The sequence below is a fragment of the Rhinatrema bivittatum genome, chromosome 11 (assembly GCF_901001135.1).
Source record: "Rhinatrema bivittatum chromosome 11, aRhiBiv1.1, whole genome shotgun sequence".
Taxonomy (NCBI): domain Eukaryota; kingdom Metazoa; phylum Chordata; class Amphibia; order Gymnophiona; family Rhinatrematidae; genus Rhinatrema; species Rhinatrema bivittatum.
In genome coordinates, this window is record NC_042625.1 from 76104513 (window position 1) to 76121886 (window position 17374).

General features: G+C 47.0%; 2 protein-coding genes across 4 annotated transcripts in view; one reads left to right on the plus strand and one right to left on the minus strand.

Moving 5' to 3' along the window:
- The window catches only part of LOC115100559 (homeobox protein OTX1-like), a 157160-nt gene that overhangs the window by 35805 nt on the left and 103981 nt on the right, over window positions 1-17374 (plus strand). Inside the window, exon 3 of the mRNA XM_029619077.1 lies at window positions 677-695. Coding sequence (XP_029474937.1) covers window positions 677-695 — 19 coding nt within the window. The remainder of the gene's footprint in view (window positions 1-676; window positions 696-17374) is intronic.
- On the minus strand, window positions 5611-14273 carry LOC115100686 (homeobox protein otx5-like). 3 transcript variants are annotated; one of them, XM_029619400.1, is made up of 4 exons: window positions 14251-14273; window positions 12783-12932; window positions 9759-9910; window positions 5611-6615 (listed from the first exon to the last, which is right to left on the minus strand). In XM_029619400.1, the coding sequence occupies exons 2-4, from the start codon at window positions 12877-12879 to the stop codon at window positions 5995-5997; spliced, it is 870 nt and encodes a 289-aa protein (XP_029475260.1). In that variant the 5' UTR covers window positions 12880-12932; window positions 14251-14273; the 3' UTR covers window positions 5611-5994. The 3 variants fall into 3 exon arrangements, with proteins under 3 accessions (XP_029475260.1, XP_029475259.1, XP_029475258.1); XM_029619399.1 differs by lacking the exon at window positions 14251-14273 and adding an exon at window positions 13573-13836; XM_029619398.1 differs by lacking the exon at window positions 14251-14273 and having other exon boundaries at window positions 12783-13145.

A 17374-nucleotide genomic window follows, 5' to 3' on the forward strand; every position in this document is an offset into this window, starting at 1 on the left:
AATGCCATGGGCCCAGAGGCCACAGGCTCCTAGGAGGGGGAGGGAGAGGAGATCCCTCCTTCCCCTGTTCTCACGTCTGCTTTCCTGCTGCCTCCAGGAGGAAAAGTTAGGGATTAGGTAGTAATTGCCTCCACACCTCTCAGGGCCTCTCCACACCTCTCCTTCACCTAAAAGTGATAAAATGCAACTCTCTGTTAACCTGTCAAGCTTTGGTGGATGACTGGGAGGGACAGGGGCAGTAATAAGGGGATTGGATTTGACTCTGCATCTGTCAGGTAACAGAGGACAGTTCAGGTTCTGAGAAGTTGGGGGGATGGGGGTTTTCTCCACCTGGAGGGTCGGCACTCAGCTTGCTGCACAGGTGGGTGCGGTGGGGCCTGAGATTGAAAACTCATTGCACTCCCCAAGGTAGCGATTGAGCCTCTATGACTGCCCCTCAGTGGCCCAAGGGCACCGTGCACAGCCTTTCCATATCATGTTTTGTTTGAAGGGGGGGGGGGGGGGGTCCCAACTGCCAGCTCCTGGCACCCTTGTGGACAGGGCCAAGGTCCCAAGGGGCAACCATAGAAGGGAGGGTGGCAATTAGCATGCCAGAGCCTGCTGGTCAAGGTAGATATGGGGTGGGAGAAGGGGATAAAGGATCCAGGTCAGGTGGTGGGTGAGCGAATAGAAGCAGCAACACCAGAGCGGAAGCAGTGAAGTTTGAGCCCACCCAGCGCACAATTCCAGTTCAATAGATGACAAGGGTTAGGGATAGGGTCTCCTCACAGCAGGAATGGGCGGCAGCTCACCAACCAAAAAGGAAGATAAAAAAAAAAAATGACTGGGGCCACCGGGCTGATGTTTGCTTCAAACAGCACCCCCCTCAGTACCCAGACCACAAATAGGGAGAGGCTGGGGAAGGTGTGAATGCAGCGCAAACAGGAATAAAGGTGGCTCAGGCCTGGGGGGATGTGGAGGAAATAAAACATGGAGGGGACAGCAGGACGCGGCTGTCCCATGCCCCAGACATCTTGCACGGTGAATTATAAAAGAGAAAAGGGCTCCTTGGCAGTGAGCACTACATTATTGTAGGTGTTGAGAGTTTTTTTTTCTAGTTTTACAGGAGTTCAGTTCCTTTAGAGCTGTGGCCCATTTATTCCCTTGTTGTGGACGTGTTTGGTTATTAGAGATAGTCTCTGTATTAACACAGTTGCACATTGAATAAGAAAAGGCAATGTTTATTGGAGGGGCTGGGGGAAGGACATGTCGGGGAGACTGTTATGTGGCTGCGCAGGACAAGGAGGAAGAGAGAGAGGGGGAGCACTCAGCAGGATTACGTTCACAAAATGATGGTGCGTTATTATAATTGCCCAGAGGGAATGCATTGTTGTCCAGAGTGAGTAAGGAGAGTTAGACACGTGTGCGGTGCAACGCTGTGTCCAGGCCTGCAGGTGTTACACAGACACAGCAGGGCAGCACATTCCTGGCTACTGTGGGCCAGGCTGCTACCTAGGGACCGGCGCAGATAAGATACTTACCAGACAGAATAGACAAGTCATTTCTTGGTTGCTGCTTCCCATTGCAGCCTGGAGCCTGTGGTCTCACCTGTCTTCATTACAGCTGGACTACAAGTTCCAGAATACAGAAGGCAGCTGTGTGCCTTAGGAATACTGCACTGCAGGGGGCCAGATCCAGAGAGGTTGCACAGGAATACCACACTATGGTATTATCTGTTTCAGTAGTCACCAGGCAAAACTGAAGGTCCCCGACATCTGTTTAATTTAAAAGAGGCTACCTACCAATCTCTGTATATGCCCTCCTGCTGCCTGCCCCCCCCATACCAGGCAGCTGTCATCTGTGGAGAAGCTGTAATCCCTTCTAATTCAGTTACCAATCTGCTGAGGAGAGCAGGAGCTAAGAGGATTGAACCATTTGTTAAATTAGATAATAAAAAAAAAAGTGCTGGGTGCAGGCAGTGGGAGGGGCCGGTTCTTTCCTCCCCGTGCCCCAATGGCTGCAGGTGGAGTGGGGAGACCCGTGCGAGAGTGTTTTGGTGATGGTGCATCAGCCCCTTGCCCTGCGGATGCAGGTGTCCCCGCGAGCAGTCCATGCCTCTCATTCATGGTGCCACATGATTGCAGTTATTACTAACCAAGGTCTCCACATCCCTCTTTTGTTCTAAAATGTCATGTGTGTGTGTTTGTAAGCACCTCCCCTGCTGCTGCTCCTGCCAAATATCTGAGTAAATCTGAGGTGCTGCTGTGCTGATCATCATCATCAGGGCTTCATTCAGGCTCTGATTTACATGTAAAGCATGAATACAGCACAAACAGGTGCAGAGTGGATGCCCAGGAAGCAGCACCGAAACAGAGGATGTGGTTTATGATACGGCATCTCTAAACTGGCTGATGAGTTTACTGTGTCCAAAACCTTCCCTGATCCCTTAGAGCACAATCCAACCAAACAGGCAAACTTTGGAAACTTACTTGGATTTTTTACGTTTATTTCCTAGCAAGACTGAATACTGTACAACACGCCTTCAAATTAATAAATACACATCAGGAAAAATACTTTTGTTTGGTTAGTTTCCAGTTCTACAACAAAACAAAACAAGTCGTGCTTGGGCCTTAAAGCACAGTTACGGACTAGACATCACTTTTACATTTAGACATTTAGTGCCCAGCAAAAGGAAAAAAAAAAAGTTTAAAAAGTGGTTTATTCTGGATCTGGAAGTCTGAGCAGGATTATTCTCCCGGGCTGTTTAAGTTGCACGTTTCGACTTGTGCGAGCTGACGTCCCGTTCCTGGGAAAGCGGATATCTTCCCCCTCTGCATGGGACAGTCCTGGGCGGGACACTTAGGCTTACAAATACTTTTTGGGGGAAAGGCAGTTACAAAATTAATAAAACCACAACCTTTCCCTTAGGTCAGGGGTAGGGATATGTATCGTGAACTTGTAGCACTGGCTCCACCCCTTGCAGAGACATATCCCATGCATAATCATGGTAGATATCCTAAAAAGCAGACCCACTGGTGGGGGTTGCTTATCACTGGTCTAACATCTGAACTGTGACCGCAGTGGAAGTGGAGATGCCCAGACGAGTTAGCGTCTCCAGGCCCCCCCCCCCCCATGACTTCCTGAGGCCCTCACCGCTACTTCTGCCTCCTACAGTGATGAGGTTTTGCTTTCACTAACCCTGAATCTTTTTGAACTTGCTTCCTTTCCAGAATGGAAAACAGTGGGAAATGAAGCACACCACTGCATCCAACCCCTTTTTAAGAAAATTAGCACTAGGCTAGAGTGACCCGATAGTGCCATGTACAGGGAAACAAGCTGCGCCAGTCCTGGTTTTACCCCATTACATGCAGGGAGATGTAGTCCTGTTTCTTAGAGAAATTGGAGCTACATCTCCCTACATGCACTGGGGCAAAACAAGACTGGCTCGCTTGTTCCTCTGGCCATGGAGCCAGCTGATCACTCGCCTGAAGGTCCAGGACCACATTTGACTCTCATAGACCTACAATTATGGTCACAGCTTAAACTTTAGGAAGGAGTTTGTCAACTTCAAACCACTCAGCTTTATAGGATATCCCTACCGAATATACATGAGAGGGATTTGCATGCACACTGCTTCAGTTGTGCACAAATCTATGTCATGCCTATTCATTAGGATTATCCTAAAAACTAGATCGGTTTATGGCTCTCTAGCACTGGAATTGGGCCAGATGTGACGTAAGGAACCAGGGTGCAGTTGACTCCATAAAGGCATTAGTGATGCTCATACGTGAGGATCTGGGGGCCCTCCATGCTGTTCTCCACGAGCCAATAGGGGAGTGTGGCTGAACAATGCAGTGGTTTCTGCATATATTTCTCTAACCCCCACAGGGCCAGGGCTCCTGTTACGGGCGTGAGTCACATCTGCAGTAAAGGCTTCCTGACAGTAACTAACATTGCGTGCTCAGACTCATGCATGGTCAGTTGGGACACTCATCTCCACCCACGTCCCCTGCATGACAACAGCACAGCACAGACATGTATTAACAATTCAAGCTGCCAGCATACCTCGTTTATTTTATTAACTTGTTCCCTACCCTGAGGAGTTTAGGAGAAATAAAAGTCAGCCGTTGGGAGGGAACATAATAGAACATGGGGCAGAAACATTTCAGACAATTCAAAGGAAGCAGCTCACACCTTCCCAGCATCTGTTTTCCCCCCCATTACCCTCCAGTTTATTTTGAGTACAATCTATGCTCAGATATTTTATATATAGATTTTGACAGCAGTAATAAGATTTAAAAACTTCATCAGTTAAAAAAAACAAAACCACACTACACTATCAACCAAAAAGGTAGAGCCCAACAATGCCCTCTCTGCAGCCCTCAGGATGTAGGGGCATCCCTGGCATCAGGGCAGGATGTTATCTTGCCCCCCTCCAAGATTATCCTTAGAGGAACTGCAGTTACAAGGCCGGGGGTGCTCAGGGGGCACGGGGACCCAGGCCTGACTCAGCTTGCCCTGATGACCTGGATATTGCTGGTGCCCCTCCTTTGAGCACTTAACAGTGGTCAACAGCAGGTCCGAGAGTGGATGGGCATGAACCACTGGGCCCTTTGCCTTTCACAGTCACAGTTCTGCAGCTGGGATGAGCATCCTTTCAAGTAAAACCTAACCTTTTTTTTTTTTTGTGCAAAATTTGCAAAACAGCCCCCCCCCCCCCCCCCCCCCCAAAAAAAAGTTTTGTCCAACACCATGGATCTGGAACAAAAGGAGAAAACATCGGAGCTGTCCTCATCCAATGATTGGGATACCCACCCGGCAATGTGTTGGGGCAGCAACCGCCCCAACACTCAACCAAAGTTGGTTGCAATTGACCTTGGCTCTTCTTCCAGCCTGACTGGTTACAGAAGATGCTACGTTCCACTTCTTAATATTAAAACCTTTGGAATCTATGATGTTCTGAAGCTCAGCAAATGCAGAAAGGCCACAAGGAGGTCAACACGATGAAGGGCCGAGCACTCCTCTGCACGACCTTGACAGAAGTAGACAGGGGTACGGGCGAAACGTTTCTTCCTCCCTCCTTTGTAGGCTAGCCCAATGGCTCTATTGAAAATTGGAGGGTAAGCTCTCGCTTTTTATTTTGTTTCTTTCTTGTTTAGTCCCCTTGCTTCTGGTCGCATTAGACAATATTTCTCTTTTTTCTTGAGAATTGGATGTTGCCTATATGCTTGATTGTCATTTTTCTTTCACACCAATAATATGACTAATTCATTACAGTCTTGAAAATAAAGAGTTAAAAACAAAAGCCTCCTCCTATCATTAGGCAGACGTTTTAAGGGGTCAGCTTGACGGCAGTGGAGGATGAGCAGGCAAAGGTTCAGCACCCGTCCCCGGCTGCCTTAGTGATACGTAGCCAGTTCATGAGGGGGTCCACCTTACTGTGTTGACTCTTTCACACCCACACATTATGATTGCATTGAGGCTCCTGCACAAAAAAAAAAAAATGCACTGTCACCCGCCCAGTCTAACCCCACTACCTGACAAGAACAAGCACAAGTTTCCAGGGTGAATCAAAAAGTGAACAGATGATGGGAGAGCTGTGTGGGTCATAGAGAAGAGCTCCAGCACCCAAGCAGCCTGCTTCATATAACCCAGTCCATGCAGCTGCCTTGCTTAAGGGGGCAGAGTCCAGATTCGAGGGGGCTAGTCATGTATTGCTACATAATTTTCTGCTCAGCCATCAGCTAGCCAAATATCCAAATCTAGGAGTCTTGGTCTTCAGCCCCTCCTGCCACCCAACAAGAAGCAAAAAAAAAAAAGACCTCTTTTTCGCCAAAGTTCTGGAGCTTGGTGGCATAACGCACACCCGCAAATGAATATGCCTCTTACACTAGAGCCAAGCCAACCACACTATTCACCACCTGAAAAAAGTTCCAATTAAAAAAAATAAAAAAAATCAATCTTCAAAAGAAAGACTTGTGAGAGAACTAGAAAAGACCTCACTCACTTCCTGCCTTACAAGACCTGAAATTTCCAGGAACTCTGATCTTTGTAATCCAGGCAGTCGGTGGCACTGAAGTTAAGCTTCCAGGATCCTGTTTGGTCCTTGTAGTCCAGGCAATCGACAGAGCCAAAGCCAAGACTGGCAGTACCATAACCCTGGCTGGACAAGGAGGCTGGGGACTGGCTGAGGTGGCTACCCATGGTTGATGAGATGGGACTAAGGCTGGGTGCTGGGGCAGATAGCTGGGGATGCATAGGGGACAGGTAGGAGCTACAGTCAAGGCCACTGAAGTAGGAGGCAGGCCCACCATAACTCTGGGTATAAGCTGGTGCTTGGGTGTAGGCCATGGGATAGGGCATTGACCTCTGCAAGCAAGGCATGGAGGAGGATGACAGGGGATCAGGGATGGGGGATATGGAAGCTGGGCTCCAGATGGACACGGTAGTACTAGCTGTGGAGCTGGAGGTCACTGCAGTGCCAGCAGTTGAGGGGCTGTATTGTCCATTGGTGCTGATTTCAGAACTGGCCTCCTGTGCAGGTGAGGTCTTTTTCTTGGTCGGGCGGGGCTTGGCCTGCCCACTGCTTTGTTGCTGCTGTTGACGGCACTTGGCACGCCGATTCTTAAACCAAACCTTAAGGAAAGAGCAGCAGAAAAGGACAAAGTTTAAGCAAATTTTTTTTTTTTTTTTTTTTTAGAAGGGTGGTCTATCCATGAAGAAATTAATTTCCAGCTACTAAGGTTAGGATCTTAAGGCTTACACCACTGTCACCTTACTATTGATAACTGGAAATTCATTGGGGCAGGGGCAGCCAACACTAGTCCTCAAGAAATCAGAAACCAGTGAAGGTTTCAGGATAGCCACACTGAATATGCATGAGGTAGATCTGCATACAACTGTCATATCCATATTTATTGTGGACATGCTGAAGACATGACCTGTGTGACTTGAGTTGGCCACTTTTCCTATAGGGCAGGGGTGCTCAAACTGGTCCTTGCCCCACCCAGTCAGGAGTTGAGGATATTTTCAATAGAATGAACATACATGAGATTTGCATGCATCACCTCCTACACGTTAGGAATTATTAGAAAGGGAATGGTGAATAAAAAGGAAAATGTCATAATGCCTCTGTATCGCTCCATGGTGAGACCGCACCTTGAATACTGTGTACAATTCTGGTTGCCGCATCTCAAAAAAGATAATTGCAATGGAGAAGGTACAGAGAAGAGGAAAGATTAAGAGGTTAGGACTTTTCAGCTTGGAGAAGAGACGGCTGAGGGGGGGATAGGATAGAGATGTTTAAAATCATGAGAGGTCTAGAACGGGTAGATGTGAATCGGTTATTTACTCTTTCGGATAGTAGAAAGACCAGGGGGCACTCCGTGAAGTTAGCATGGGGCGTATTTAAAACTAATCGGAGAAAGTTCTTTTTAACTCAACGCATAATTAAACTCTGGAATTTGTTGCCAGAGGATGTGGTTAGTGCAGTTAGTGTAGCTGTGTTTAAAAAAGGATTGGATAAGTTCTTGGAGGAGAAGTCCATTACCTGCTATTAAGTTGACTTGGAAAATAGCCACTGCTATTATTAGCAACGGTAACATGGAATAGACTTAGTTTTTGGGTACTTGCCAGGTTCTTATGACCTGGATTGGCCACTGTTGGAAACAGGATGCTGGGCTTGATGGACCCTTGTTCTGACCCAGTATGGCATGTTCTTAACATGCAACTCTCTCTCAATCACATCCAAGAGATATATCCTACCGACTGGCTGGGGGAGACAGAGCCCAAGGACTGGTTTGAGTAACCATTGCTCTAGGGTCTTTTGGCCTATAGCAGGGTTAGCCAACTCCAGTCGTCAAGAGCCATAAACAGGCCAGGTTTTTAGCAAGTCCATAATGCATATAGCATGAGAGAGATTGTACATGCACTGCCACCCCTGTATGCAAAATTCTCTCGTATGTTCATTGTGGATATCTTGAAGCCAAGCCCATTTGGGGCATTCCTGTCCTATAGTTTCCTCGATAGGGCCTCTGAAGAAAGGGCACGCACGTATGCAGACGCCTTCTGGATTTGGTGCACGGTTGTGCACTATTCATTGAGCTGGCCCTATATTTTATAGCCTATAATGCAGTATTTGGAGGGGAATGTTCTACCTTTGGCCCACTATAGTGCCCTCTTTCTATGAGAATGCTGTAACATCAATACAGGAAATGTTTTAAATAGTTTGGTGACTAAGGGGGCTTAAGTGGTTTGAGGGCAGAGGCGTTGCAAGGTAAAGAAGCCACAGCGCTGTAGAAGCAGGAGGGGTCTGTACAGGTGATGACTGAGTGGTTTCTGGTTGGTTGATTTAAAAGGACACACCCTTCCTCTAAAATCAGACTTCAAAGCAACGGAGAAGATCTCTAGTCAACTTTCAGATGGAAGGGGGAGGCGAGGGGGGAGTCATGTCTCCTATCCTGAAAAGTGTTTGGGCAGAGTCTGCCTTCCCCTAAAAACAACCCTGGTTACCAGAATCTGTGTATGTGTTGGAGAACGCAGAGATTCCCTTCCCTGCAGCCACTGCGGTGGGGAGAAGAGGATCAGGTCTAGCTCCAGGAGCCAGAGGCAGCAGATTAATAGCACTGGACCATAATAGGAGAAAAGCAGCAATACAGCACATGGCAGGAGTGTGTGTTACATTATCCACCTTTATTTATAGACGAAGCCGAATTCAAATAGGATAAAATAGATATCCCCCTATCTAGTCATGCAGCTTTTCAATCAGGCCATCAGAGTGGCCACTTGAGGATGTTTGTACCATATTATTATTGGTAGTCTACCAAGCCACAACGCTGAAAACATGCAGCAGAACAGGGATGGCCAACTCTGGGCCTGGGTTTTGTACACGAGGACAACTTTTCATCATACCCACAATACATATGCATTAGATTTGCATGTTCTGCTTCCATCGTATGCATATTCATTGTGGATATCCTGAGAACCTGGCCTGTCTGTAGCTTGAGGACTGGAGTTGAGCACTCTGGCAATAAAAAGGTCCATACAGGCCGTACTGGTTGAGGTGTGGCAAAGTCATAGTGTCGGGGGAGGGGAGAAGAGCTGTGGTCACAGTGCAGGTATGAAAGCTGTAGTACAGGTACAGACGTCTTGAGGCTTGGGGAGGACCCAGCTGGAGAGAAAAATGGGCAAATGACGAGCATCCTAGTTATTTGGATTTAGCTTGCACCTTATCACTGGTAGCTCAAAGTGAATTACATGTAGGTACCATAACATAGTAATGATAGCAGAAAAGAACCAAATGGTCCATCCAGTCTGCCCAGCAAGACTCCCCCACCATGCAGGTTATCCCCCTGTTTCTCTTTTACTGGGCGAGGAGCCTTCTTGAAGATTCAGACACTGCTGCTTGACGTGCATTGCTTATGGACTTGGCTGGAGCAGTAGTCCTGTGCTTTTTCTCTTATGCCTGCATATCAGTACCCTAGACTGTAAACGTCAGAGACGCTGTACTATAGTATGTCCCCAACTCCAGAAGGCTTATCTGCTAAAAGGTTCTCCCCCATGTTGCATCTATGGGAAGAATCCTTGGTAAATAGGGTCCTAGGTCACAAGGAATAAGAGTGGAATTTGAATCCTGGCTTCCCCGGTTCTCAGCCCTACTGCTCTAATTATTATGCTACTCTTCCACTCTTGGCTGTCAGAAGAGAAATGCCACGTGCCTAGACATTTCACTAGAAGCAGGCCCTGGGTGAATAGGGGCCATAGGGCAGCGTACTGCTCACCTGCACCCTGGACTCTGGCAGGTTGATCTTCAGCGCCACCTCCTCCCGCATGAAGATGTCTGGGTAGCGGGTCTTTGAGAAGAGAGCCTCCAGAATGTCCAGCTGGGCCCGGGTGAAGGTAGTCCGCTCACGGCGCTGCTTCCGTGGAGTTGCTAAAAGAGAAGCCAGTGGATCAGAGGATTAGGGTGGAAGGAAAGTTTCAATCGGAAAAGGTTGAAGGCATAACTTTATGCCTCTAGAAATTAAATGGTTTCCCGCTCTAACCTACAGCCCATTTCAGTGAGATTGTGTTGTCTCATAGTATGTAGCATTTGCACCACTGTGTAGCAGGGTGTATGAGTGTTTCAGACTAGCTGGAGCAATGTTTTGCCCATTGGGGACCTCAGGACCCAAACCAAGCAGGCTAATGGCTAACATTGTCACCATCCTGGTGAAAGGTATATAAAATCTGGAAATAAATGGACTTCAAGGGCCAGTTCAGCCTGTAAAAAAATCCCACATCTCTTTACTCACGGGATGTTCATTTCTTATTGTAATGTTGCTCTCCATCAGACCCTTTGTTTTTTTTTTTTGCTGCTGCCTGAATTAGTGTCCCAAGGACAAAGCACTGAGCAGCTTGACAGGTCCCATTTTTGCCTTGCTGGTTTCTGTCCCCAGATCCCATCCCATGGAAATGCTTTAGGAATAGAGCGCGTCTTATCCCAAACCACTGTAGAAGTTATTGCGGAATCCTCAACCACACCACCTGTTCCTTTAGAGTGGATGGAGATGCTACAAGTCCATGCAGAGGCTCCAGGAATTCCCGAGTTATGCCCGTATTGAGGTGAGATTTCTTACACAGCGCGTCCCTGGAGTGGATGTTGGGTTATTAGAAGAGAAAGGCATGCCAGAATGGGAGAAACCAGGGCTGGCGCTGTCCCATGGCATTATCACTTAATGGGATGGGGGCAGAATGACTAGGAAGAGCATCTGTGGTGAGAGATTGAGGTTAAGGAAGAAAAAGCTTTGCAAGGCATCTAATGAGAATGCATTTTGATAGGCCCATCAGCATCTTCAAAATTATGTGGTTGGAGGAGAAAGCAGAGAGGGGATAGGCCCAAAAAAAAAAGAAAGAAAAAAGGCATTTACTGTTCTTGTACACTGCCCAGAGCTCCATGTTTATTTGTTTACAATATCATAACAAAAACAGCAAGGATGACAAAAACTAGACCAAGTCTGAGTGCAACTCTATTTTCCTTTTGAAATATTGTAGGAATTCAGAGGCTTTCCCTAAGCTTTACAAAACTCCTGGGTCTTTAACTTATATTGAGGGTGGGGGCTTCACCCACCCCATTTTCTGACCCAGAAGCAAAAGGAGGAACTGGACAGGAACCATTCACTCCAATCAGCCAAATTAATTGGCTGAGTTAGGATCAACCCATGTAATCCTGCTCTGTTTGACAGTGCCCTCAGCCCAGACCCCCCTGAAAAACTGTACAAAGAGGGTGCAAACCAAACCTAAGCCTAATTTCAGGAATCTGGACAGGGTTGTTTGGCTAAATACGCATTCCCCCCCCCAAGAGTTAGAAACTACAAAAAAAAAAAAAAAAAAAATGGATGTCATTACATTGCTTTCTTTTTGAAAATAGCGTTTGTCCTGTCCCAAAATCCAAGTGAACGGATGTCGGGAGTTAAAGACAGGATCGCATAAAGGAATAAATAAATAATCCCCCACCCCAGACAGGAGGAATCTGGGTTCAGTGGGGCAGTGATGAGCGAGGTGAAGAGAGTCCAACTCGGAAAGGAAGGACGTTCAGGTCAGGAGAAAGGGGACAGTGAGTTTTAATAATCCCTAGCACCGCCGATTTATGGAACAAATACTGTTTCTCACCTTTAATCTTCCAGAAAAAAAAAAAGATAGTTCTCAGCCCCAGAACAGTTTAAAAACGAGAAATAAAAAATGATTTAGGATCTGCAGGATCCTAGTGACCCCGCCTGGCCGCCGTCCGCTGGACCTTGCTCTGACCCCGCAGGCCTCTTATGTGCTTACGTAACGCACTTCTCGGTTATATTTTTGGCTAAACATCTGGTCTATTACATTTTAGAAGGGATTACCTATCCAGAAAGGGTGGCAAATACAATAATACGGCAACAGCTGTACGACAATTTCAGTTTAAAGAAAATGCCCTCTTTTGTGTATTTTTAAGTTACCCTTTTTTAAACGTTACCTTCCTTTTTAAAGTGCGAGGTGAGGAACGCTATTTAAATAATAAATTCACGGGTAGTCTTACTATTGCTTTCTTTTCCTGTTTTACATTTTCTCCGTCATTAGCCTGGATTTGCTCGTTTACTAGGGGTGCTTTAGCTATAAGGAAATTCTAGGCGCGGGTTTTTGGTTTTTTTTAGGGGGGGGGGTTAATGTCCTGACATTTTTCCTCCTCCCTAGTGGGGCTGGGGGATTTGGGTGGAAGTTCATTAGAAAAAGCCCGCGTGTGACTCCAGCTCGCCAGCAGTCTTTACCTTTTAAAAGAACTTTTCTATTTTGAAAACCTTCACTTTTAGTTTAATTTTATTTCATTGATTATATATATATATATATAACCCGTAGTCTAAGTCCCAGAGAAAGACAACCCGCTCTCTTTTTCTCTTCTAAAAATACGTTTTCCCCTCTAACCAGAGCTAACTCTACAAGGAAGCGACGTTGCTTTTCGGCTCGCATTGCTGGGCGATTTCCGTGGGCCTGCTTTGGAGGTGCAGTACCAGCAGGTATCCTTCCGGATTTATTTCCGCCTTTAATGGACCACCAGTCCCAAAATTGGAGCCAGCGAGGCCCTGGGACTTCCCTCCCCCTCCGTGCAGTTCAATCCTTGTCCAAAACTGGAGGCTCGGTGGCTGTTTCAGAGGCCCAACCCGCCCTGAAGAGGTAAAGAAAAGTTGCAGCCAGGCCGATTGCGGGTCCGGGAGCACCGCAGGCGATTTGCACCGCATAAGAGCGGCCCCCCCCCCTGGCCCCTAAGAGGCCCGAATAAATCAAGTCGTCCTTACCTGGGAACCCAACAGCCGAGTGAAGGAAATCCATGGCCGGCGCGCCCAGGCTCAGGCCGCTCATGGCGTAGGGCGGCTGCTTGATGTAGGACATCATGCTCGGTCCGGGCCCCTCCAGGCACGAACCCCGGCGAAGGGGGCGACCTAGGGCTGGGAGAGAAAACACATGCAACAGCGAGAGGAGGAGGAGCCAGGGCCCCGCTAATGAGGTGCAAGGAGACTCCCCACCTGCCCTTAGGCTGGGCCAGGCCCCAGAAACCATGGCTTGCACCCAGGCCGGCCCCTTTTATTTTCTGTTTGGCTACTACTGCCCGCAAATTAAGTGCCTGCTGATAGACCACTAATTAGGCAAGCAAGGCGAGGAACCCAGGCGACGCAGGGCTTCATAGCCACCTTAATTCAATTGTCCACTTATATACATAGAGAGATCACTTTGGATTTACATTTTAACCATTTTTGTATATTTTTTCCTGTTCAAAAGGTTATTTTTAGTTGCCAAATGCGTGTTTTGAGTGGTACCCACATGAATATCCTAAACGTAGGCTGCTGGGAGACTCGGACTATAGCTTAACCTTATTTTTTGTTTTTAAGTATGAAATGCATTCCCGTTTCACAGACGTCTGTAATCGCAGGAGGAGAGGAAAGAGGAGCGAAAAGAAATCCCAAAGGTTATTTTTTTTTTTCCGTAACCCTAAAGTTAAAGCTGCCCACGCAGAACAATGCGAGATGCAGGACCAGGACGAGCGTCTCCTGAAACAGCCCCCTGGCTATTCGCAAGGAAGAAACTCACCCGTCCAGACTGCAGGTAGGGGTGGAAGAGATTTGCCTCGGAACATCCGTGGCGGTGACCAACCTGAGCTACGCCCGATGCCAACTTTCTCATTAAAAGGTGGGGGGGAAAAAGAATTAGTGTACAAAGGTGATCTACCACCATTTTGTCTTGACAAAATACGCGGATGCTTAATACTAATTTAATTTTGTCTCTTTTTATGCAGGGGGGGTGGGGGGACAGGAATAGCCCAGGCCTATTGTGGCTGCTTGGCTTGGGTTAATCTTTCATTGTCTCCACCGGTGGTGCTGGCGGCCGCCCTGGGTCAGCCCTAAATGCACACCAGGTGGAGGGGGACTGCTCCTGGCCTGTGTCAGGACATCCACTTTCCTCCAAGAGACGTGAATCTTGGGCCAAGCTCCTTTTAAATTAAACACTGCGACACATTTTAATTTAGCTAGAAAAAAAAAAAAGTCCTTTAAAGCGTCCGTGCAGATCTCGTTCACCCTAACTGAAGTTGTTCCATATAAGAGCCCCATACAGCCCAGGAGCTTTAAGGAAAGGCAGGAGCCTCTTGGAGCTACCGTAGCTACTGCGACCACAAAGGGTGTCAGACCGACCCTCAAAAAATCCATTTACGGCTTAACTCCCCCCTAAGTCCAATAAACAACTTTCCCAGCGCCCTTCAAGGACTCTCACCGAGCAGGACTTCCTCTACCCCCGCCTCACGCCAGGAGCCTCCACTATTTGCTCGGCCAATAAATCAAAGGCCCCTAACTGGATCTTAACTACCTGCCAAGGAGACTTCTTACACCCGGTCCCCTCCGCGAGCTATCTGGGACGGAACCAATCCTGGAAGAGGCTGATTATTTGGAAACGTGGCCGCTGACCAGTTTCACAGAAATGGTAGTACTCAGGCCACGTACAGCAGAGAATCGAGGATGCAAGGGAAGGAAAGACTCTCTTCAATCAGGCATCGGAACCAGGAGTTTAGGAGCTGATTTTTATCTGTAAGATATTCTTGCTGACAGCTCTGTTCTACCTTCACATCCAAGGATTTCCCCCATGGGGGTTTCTTTCCAAAGTGATTCGGAGCTGCATGGCCAGCCAAGGAAATTCTAAGAAATAAACCTTCAAGAGACTGCATTATTCCATATTCTCATTCTATACTGCAAAGTGAGCCGAACACTATTGTGTTTGCAAATAGAATTACCCCAGTGAAGGGACCCGAAGTCTCCTCAATATTATCTGGACTGACTGATGTGTCAAATGAGAATGGAAATAATCTTTTTTTTTTTCCTTTATTTTACAGTGACTTTTAATTAAATATAACTTGCACAATGATAGATCGGGGAGTGTTTATTGTATATATGTGTGTGTATAGGAGGTTTGACTGATCCCCCGTGGAGATGTATGGGACGAGGCGGCAGGTCCTTCCCCCTCTGAATGTTATCTTTGTCTAATCAAAGGGAATGGATTAGATTGTGTGCTTTCCACGTCTGGGCTATGGAGCCCAGGTAGACTTCGCCTTAATTAGTTAGAGAGACTGCCTCTTCCTATTTATTTTTATTTGCCAGCAGCCGCACCTCCCCATATATTGGAAGGAAGGTGCCGTCTCCTAATTAGAGATTCTCCCTTCTCTTTTACTAGAAGCTAAAAAGAAACTTTTTGTATTATCAATTGCTACTTAAAACAAACTTTTATTGCAAATATTTATTTTTAAGTGGCAATTTTTCTCTTCTTGATGTGCAGATGAAGAAAAAAAAAAAAGTTTCGTCTCCTTCACGTGCTGGTCCCCCCACTACCGTTTCAGGGGACGCGCAGGGCCAGCCCCCCCCCTTCTCTTATTTGTCCCGGGGAAGGAAGCCGGAATGTGCAAAAGAGACTGAACAGGAGGGTGCGGCCCTCCCGGGCAAACGGAGAGAGCAGAGGGGAAGCGCAGGGGGGCCAGGACAGGACAGGGGGGCCACCGGTTCCCCTAAACTCTGAGCCGGCATGCAAGGCGTTCATTCCTGCGGCTGCCCCGGGCTGTCCTGCCTGCAGATTCTCTGGGGACCCCTCGGACGGCAGCTGGACGTCCAGTCTCACAAAGCGGAGGACTATACTAGGCCGTAGGACTTCGTCCTTCTCGTGTTATACAATAAAGCTGCGCACTCAATGCAGTGTTACAGTGCTGTATAGCGCTACACCCAGTGCCCTTGTTCTGTATGTGCCATCTCCGTCGTGGCAGGCACCGTGCTGCTACCATTTATATAGAAGGCTATTTGCTGCTTCCCATTCATTGTGTGTGAAAAGGAAGCCGACTTTGCTGCTTTATCTCCTAAAAAGTGGACGTTCCTGCGAAACGATTTCGGGAGGGGCAGCTCTCTGGGCGAAGCCTTTCCCGGTGTCATTGGCCCCTCAACGCACAAGTCTTCCGTTCATTGATCCGGAGAGACCACGTAAGACCAGCGGGGGAGGCTGGCCGGACGCGTCGGCCGCTCCTGGACGTTGCTGCTCCTTTAAGCGTCTGGCGGGAGTCATTTTTAGCAAAGCGCGGGCTTCTTGCTCCAGAACTTCCCCGCTCTCTGCCAGACTGCAGATCCAGCCACTTTCTTTTCGCTCTCTCTCTGCTCGGTTTCTTCTGCATTTTTCTCTCCTTTTTTTTTTGTCCCTGCTTTCTCTCTTCCCTGTGTGTCCCCAAAAAAAAAAAAAAAAAATCCCCAAAGCCAGAACCTGAATTAGTTTACTTGAAACGCGAGAAAACCTCCAGAGCAAGTAACTGCTGCCGCCTTGGTTTCCTCTAGAAAGCAACCTGCAAAGGGCGGTGAAGAGAATTTTCCCACTTATATTTTCCCCACTTTATATTTATATATATATATAAAGTGCAAAATATATTGCACTTGCTGCGAGCGCTGGAGCAGAGCCCAATGTTGCAAAACTACACGGATGTTTTCATAAGGAAAAATAAATAAATACAATGCTTATTAAAACGTTTTCATAGCAAGAACTGCTCTGTACAGGGGAGCTGGCTATTTTCCAAGCAGTCCTCTGAAGATTTCAGCAAGAGGCTGCAGATTATATAATCTCTGCTCTACATGCTGGAGCACTGAAAGGAAAAATCCCCGAATTATTATAGTTATTTGTTTGTGCTTGCTCTGTTAGTCACTTGTCTGTGGAGAAGTAAAGATCAACAGATAAGGTGTCGGTTTATTGCATTATTTTAATAGCCAGCTTTGCATTGAAGTTATGAAGGAAGCACAGTTCCCCATCGCCAGTCACAAATAAATTACTTTCTTTCTTTAACAAAAAAAGCAACTTATTTGTTGCCCTTTATTGCTACCTAATATAGCTATTTAAAATTATTATGAGCAATTTAAGAGGCAAGAGTAATTCTACATAAACTGTGAATGTCTGGTATCATCTGATGTTTATTAAAAGTTGATCAGAGGCTTTGTGAGTCTACACAGGTCCGGTAGGATTGCCAGGGACCTGCAAATAACTTCCTGGATGAGCTATCGAGCAGGAAGCTCCTGCAGCTCTTCCTAAGGGTTTTGAAGGTCTGATTAAAATCAATGGAAAGGCTTTTATTTATCTGCATATCCATCAGGTCTCTCCTTTAGGTATTTACACTTCCCAGTGTCAGTGGATCTTCCTTCTATCCAGCGGGAGAAAAAGGCCTGCACCTTCATTATTCTGTTTCATACAAATGTCCAAACTTCAGTGAAATTATTTACCTTGCCTAGGAAAACTGTGAGCTTCTTTCCCCAGTAGCAAAGCAAAGCTTGGAACAGTGTACTGTTAAAAATAATTACATTTAAAGTACTATATCACAACATTTATA

Coding starts and splice junctions, on each gene's coding strand:
- LOC115100686 (XM_029619398.1), bottom strand. CDS start 13,044: ATGGTTTCTGGGGCCTGGCCCAGCCTAAGGGCAGGTGGGGAGTCTCCT. Junction 9,911..12,782: donor CTCGGCTGTTGGGTTCCCAG/GTAAGGACGACT, acceptor CTTCTCTTTTAG/CAACTCCACGGAAGCAGCGC. Junction 6,616..9,758: donor TGCCAGAGTCCAGGGTGCAG/GTGAGCAGTACG, acceptor TCTTTCCTTAAG/GTTTGGTTTAAGAATCGGCG.